The sequence below is a fragment of the Papio anubis genome, chromosome 20 (genome assembly GCF_008728515.1).
Source record: "Papio anubis isolate 15944 chromosome 20, Panubis1.0, whole genome shotgun sequence".
NCBI lineage: Eukaryota > Metazoa > Chordata > Mammalia > Primates > Cercopithecidae > Papio > Papio anubis.
In genome coordinates, this window is record NC_044995.1 from 49,267,651 (window position 1) to 49,273,650 (window position 6,000).

At 56.2% G+C, this 6,000-nt stretch overlaps 1 protein-coding gene across 1 annotated transcript in view; it reads left to right on the forward strand.

Moving 5' to 3' along the window:
* Positions 1 to 2,992, forward strand: part of LSM7 (LSM7 homolog, U6 small nuclear RNA and mRNA degradation associated) — a 6,688-nt gene extending 3,696 nt beyond the window's left edge. The window contains exons 3-4 of the mRNA XM_003914619.3: positions 44 to 115; positions 2,701 to 2,992. Coding sequence (XP_003914668.1) covers positions 44 to 115; positions 2,701 to 2,843 — 215 coding nt within the window. The 3' untranslated portion in view covers positions 2,844 to 2,992. The remainder of the gene's footprint in view (positions 1 to 43; positions 116 to 2,700) is intronic.
* The last annotated feature ends 3,008 nt before the right edge of the window (positions 2,993 to 6,000 follow it).

The following is a 6,000-nucleotide window of genomic DNA, read 5'->3' on the forward strand; positions in this document are numbered from 1 at the left end:
ATCTCATGCCTTCTCATTTCTCTCCCCCGGTGATTTCTCCAAGCCAGTGGAATCCTGAAGGGCTTCGACCCACTCCTCAACCTCGTGCTGGACGGCACCATTGAGTACATGCGAGGTGAGTGGGGCGGTGGCTGAGGCGGGCAGCGGGATGAGGAGGGCAGTGGGGTGAGGGGGCAGCAGGGCAAGGGAGGCGGCCATGGGGCTGCCTGCTGCCTCTTCCTCTCTGAAACCCACAAAACCTCACTCTGAGGCACCAACGTGAAGCCTTGTGTTGGCCGATGGACGGGCTGAGCGCTCACCGTTCCTGGACGTCCTCACAAAGCTGGAAACTCCATTGTTGTGGGGCCTGGAGAGACGGGGAAGCTTCCCCACTGGTCTCTACATACTGACAGGGCACTTAAAATGATCGCAGCACAGTTAGAGGACAGGCTTTTTAAATGTTGTATTATTTCAGTTTTTGTTAAACTGGTGTCGCGAGGGGCCGGGCACGGTGGCTCACACCTGTAATCCCAGCTGCTCGGGAGGCGGAGGCAGGAGAATCACTTGAACCCGGGAGGCGGAAGCTGCAGTGAGCCGAGATGGTGCAACTGCACTCCAGCCTGAGTAACAGAGTGAGACTCCGTCTCCAAAAAAAAGAGATAAGCTGAGGTCTCACTGTGTTGCCCAGGCTGGTCTCAAACTCCTGGGCTCACGCCATCCCCCTGCTTCAGCCTCCCAAAGTGCTGGGGTTTCAGGTGTGAGCTGTGGCGCCCAACCGAGAGCAGCCTTGCTGTGGGACCCCTCTCGGGCCCCTCTCCTCTTCTGCCTTGTTAATCCCCACTATGAACGCAGGGCCCCCATCCCCTCCCCAGAGAACCCTCCCTCATTTCCCTGCCCCTGCTCGCTCTCCTCCCCAGTGAGGCCGCCAGGTCCTCAGACTCTCCCCCCCAGAAGCTCCTTGCTGCACGTCCCCAGCCCGGCCCAGGCATCGGGAGGAGGCCAGGACTTAGAAAGAGACAGTCTTACCCCTCGGACCCATTGATACTGACACAAGATTTATTCTTGGAGCTGGCCACGGTGGCTCATGCCTGTAATCCCTGCACTTTGGGAGGCCGGGACAGGAGGATCACTTGAGCCCAGGAATTTGAGACCAGCCTGGGCAACATAGTGGGACCCTGTCTCTACAAAAAAACAAACAAAAAAATGAATTAGCCAGGCATGACGGTGCATGTGCCTATGGCCCCAGCTACTCAGGAGGCGAAGGCAGGAGGATTGCTTGAGCCCAGGAGGTTGGGGCTGTGAGCTGGGATGACGCTACTGCACTCCAGCCTGAGCGACAGAGCAAGACCTGGTCTCTAAAACAAAAATGTTAAAAACCTGGGCCCCGTGGTTCTCCCATGCCCCCACCACCACACAACCACAGTAGTGAGGAGTTTTCATCGCCGTCAGCCTCTTCAGAGCTTGTCTTGGGCTTGCTGGTGCTGCCCTGGGGTGCCAGCCCACATGATCCCCACGTGGGTCCCACCCACATGAACAGCCTCTTCTTTTTTTTTTTTTTTTTGAGACAGTATCTCACTGTCACCAGGCTGGAGTGCAGTGGCGCCATCTCAGCTCACTGTAATCTCCGCCTCCTGTCTGCTACTTCCTCCTGCCTCAGCCTCCCGAGTAGCTGGGGACTACAGGCTCTGCCACCACACCTCCAGCTAATTCTGAGTTGTATTTTTAATAGAGGCCAAGTTTCACCATGTTGGCCAGGATGGTCTCAATTTCTTGACCTCGTGATCTGCCCACCTCAGCCTCTCAAAGTGCTGGGATTATAGGCGTGAGCCACTGCACCCAGCCCAGCCTCTTTTTTTTTTTTTTTTTTCTTTCTGAGACGGAGTCTAGCTCTGTCAGCCTAGGTTGGAAAGTGCAGTGGTCAGATCTCAGCTCTCACTGCAAGCTCCGGGCCCTGGCTTACACCCACATTCTCCTGCCTCAGCCTCCTCCGCACTGACTACAGGCTCAGCCACCTCAGCCTGGGTGTTTTGTATTTTTTAGTAGAGAAGGGGTTTCACCGTGTTAGCTAGGATGGTCTCAATCTCCTGACTCAGATCCGCCTGCCTCGCCTCCCAAAGTGCTGGGATTACAGGCTTGAGCCCACTGCGCCCGGCCAATTTTTTTGTATTTTTAGTAGAGATGGGGTTTCACCGTGTTAGCCAGGATGGTCTTGAATCTCCTGACCTCGTGATCCACCCGCCTCGGCCTCCCAAAGTGCTGGGATTACAGGCGTGAGCCACTGCACCCAGCCCCCAGCCTCTTATAGGGTGAAAATTGGCCCCCTAGGGTTCCAGGAACCCTGCAGAGACCAGGAGGCCCGGGGTGCCTGTATTCTGGCTGGCCATCTGATAACCTGGTCCCCGGCCCTGGTGCCTGGGCTCCAGTGAGCTCCGAGACCCAGGGTAGCCGGCTGTCGCTCAGGCCTCCCTGTTCCTGTGGTTTGTGGAGTGAGGGCAGGCTGTGGCTGCTGTCTGTGGAGCTGTCGCTGGTCTCTAGGGGCTGTGGGTCTGAGCCATGGGAGCCGGGGACCTGCCCCACAGAGTGCACCCCCTCTGGGGTCCCCACATGCTCATGGCACCCGCAGGGTGCAGGTGGGGAGGGCGGAGCGAGGGTCTTGTGTCGGTGGGAATTCTCAGAGGCCTCCTGGAGCTCCCTCAGCCCTCTCTGTCTGCTCCTTCCCAGACCCTGACGACCAGTACAAGCTCACGGAGGACACCCGGCAGCTAGGCCTCGTGGTGTGCCGGGGCACGTCTGTGGTGCTGATCTGCCCGCAGGACGGCATGGAGGCCATCCCCAACCCCTTCATCCAGCAGCAGGACGCCTAGCCGGGCCAGGGCTGCAGGACAGGCCGGAGCAGCTCGGTTCCCCACAGAGTTGGCCACCACTCCCACCACGGTGCTGCCTGCTGCAACGGAAGTGCTTTCCTTTTTGTATAGGTTGAACTTTTGTTTTCTTAATAAAACTGCAAACCTCATTGTGTCTGAGCCCCAGAATCTTGCTTTTCCCTTGACCTTCTGAGGAAACCTGTATTCCTGGAGATTGGACTCAGACCCTGGAGCTCATCAAATACCAGCCATGGTCCCTCCTGGGGGTGAGGGTTCACAGGTGACCAAGGCAGGTACAGGCAAGGCTGGGACAGGCAAGTCAGGAGCCTCAGTCCGATGAGGGGCTTGTGGAACCCCAGGCCAACCCCTGAGACAGCAATGGACCAGGAGGGTGGCAATCAGAACAGGAGTGGTGGAGGGTGGAACAGGGAATGGAATGGAGGAATGGAGGGTGGAAGGAATGGAACAGGGTGGAGGGTGGAGGGTGGAACAGGAATGGAATGGTGGAATGGTGGGTGGGTGGGTGTACTGTGAGGGTGGGTGCACTGGTGAGGGCAGGGCATCAGAGGGTGGGGTGTATCAGGAGGGTTGGTGTACCAGGAGGGTGGGGTGTACCAGGAGAGTGGGGTGTATCAGGAGGGTGGGGTAAACAAAGTGGGTGTATCAGGAGGGTGGGGTGTATCAGGAGGGTGGGTGCATCAGGAGGGTGGGTACATCAGGAGGGTGGGTGTATCAGGAGGGTGGGTGCCTCAGGAGCCGGGTGCATCAGGAGGCTGGACCCCACAACCCATGCTGCTAACACCTGCCCCCACTGCTGCCCCCCTTGTGAGGTGGACTGGTCACCTACAGCCAGCCCCCTCTGGGTTCCTTCCCTGCTCACAGCGTGTCCTGAGGTTGGGTACAATGGCTCTCACCTAGAATCCCAGCACTTTGGGAGGATGAGGCAGGAGGATCTCTTTGATCCCTGGAGTTCAAGACCAGCCTGGGCAAAATAGGGAGATCCCATCTCTAGAAAAAATGTATATATTTTTTTCTTTTGAGAAATATATATATATTTTATATATTTTTTTTTTTTCTTTTTTTTTTTTTTTTTTTTTTTGAGACGAGTGCCCGCTCTGTCGCTTCAGGCTGAGGTTGTGGTCGGATCTCAGCTCACTGCAAGCTCCGGCCTCGGGTTTACGTACCATTCTTCCTGCTCTCAGCCTCCTCCCCGAGTAGCTGGGACTACAGGCGCTCAGCCACCTCCCCCTTCGGCTAGTTTTTAGGATTTTTAGTAGAGACGGGTTTCACCGTTAGCCAGGATGGTCTCGATCTCCTGACCTCGCGGATCCACCCGCCCGCCTCCCAAAGTGCTGGGATTACAGGCTTGAGCCACCGCGCCCGGCCATATATTTTTTTCTTTTTTTTCATTCTTTGTTGCTCAGATTGGAGTGCAATGTCGCAATCTCAGCTCACTGCAGCCTCCGCCTCCCAGGTTGAAGTGATTCTCCTGCCTCAGCCTCCTGAGTAGCTGGGATTACAGGTGACCACTACCAGGCTTGGCTTTTTTTTTAAGATGTAGTCTCACTCTGTCACCCAGGCTGGAGTGCAGAGGCATGATCTCAGCTGACTGCAACCTCTGCCTTCCTGGCTCAAGTAATTCTCCTTCCTCAGCCTCCCGAGTAGCTGGGATTACAGGCACCCGCCACCACACCCAGCTAATTTTTGTATTTTTAGTAGAGACGGGCTTTCGTCATGTTGGCCAGGCTGGTCTCGAACTCCTGACCTCAAGTGATCCACCCGCCTCGGCCTCCCCAATTGCTGAGATTACAGATGTGAGCCACCATGCCCAGCCCAGGGCACGAAGCTTTGAAATGAGGGGACCAGTTCCCCACGTCCTTTTGACAGGTGGGGGAATCAAGATTCAGAGCCCAGAGGTCGCACGATGGAGAAACACAACCCTGACACGAGAGCCGACCGCCCCGGAGACCCACAGGCTGTTCACGCGGCACACCTGCCTGCCCTGTCTGAGCCAGATGTAAAGGCTGAAACCCGGGGTCCCAGTGGCCCAGAGGCCTCAGCCACCGGTGGGAGAAGGTGTCAAGGCCTTAGAGGCTAACTGGTCTCGTTAGAACCTCCAGGAATGGCAGGGAGGCAGGAGAGGAAGGAAGTCCAGTGTTCCAGCCCCATGGTTTCTCCAAGGAAGCAAGGCCTGCCCACCGCTGCACCCCTCAAAACAGCCCCCCACACTGCAGACTGCTCTCTGCCCACTCTGTCACTTCCTAGTGAGCTGATGAAGTTTGCAAAGCCCTCTGCAGCCACAAAGCCCTGGGCTCAAGGCTCCTCCTACCACATGCTGTGTGGCTTAGGGAAGGTGTCCCAACCTCTCTGAAATCCAATTCCTTCCCTCTTAAGTGTTGAAAAAGGTGTTGAGTAACCACTCCGCGGCTGGGCACTCGGCTACAGTCATGTGGGGATACAGTTCAGGGCATGAAGCTTTTTTTTTTTTTTTTTTTTTTTTTTGAGATGGAGTCTGACTCTATTGTCCAGGCTAGAGTGTAGTGGCACGATCTCAGCTCACTGCAACCTCCACCTCCCTGGTTCAAGCGATTCTGTTGCCTCAGCCTCCCAAGTAGCTGGGATTACAGGTGCCTGCCACCATGCCCGGCTATGTATTTTTAGTGGAAATGGGTGTCACCATGTTGGCCAGGCTCATCTCGAACTCCTGACCTCAGGTGATCCTCCTGGCTCAGCCTCCCAAAGTGCTGGGATTACAGACATGAGCCACCATGCCCAGCCCAGGGCACGAAGCTTTGAAATGAGGCCCGAAGACAGTAACAGAATGCTGTGCAGGCCGGGAGAGGGAGAGGTCAGCTTCCTGGGGACACAGACAGAACTCCCCAGATAATAGACCAGAATGAGCCTGTTCCTCTCAACCATTTCTACCCCAGAGAGCCACTCTGAGCTGCTTGGAAAAGACTAGAAGTAACCCAGCTGCCCATCACTAGAGGATCTGCTGGAGGAGTCCAGGACCTCCAGCCAACTACAAAGCCACTTTTAATTGTATCTATGTATTTATTTTTAAGAGACAGGGTCTCGGCCGGGCGCGGTGGCTCACGCCTGTAATCCCAGCACTTTGGGAGGCCGAGGCGGGCGGATCACAAGGTCAGGAGATCGA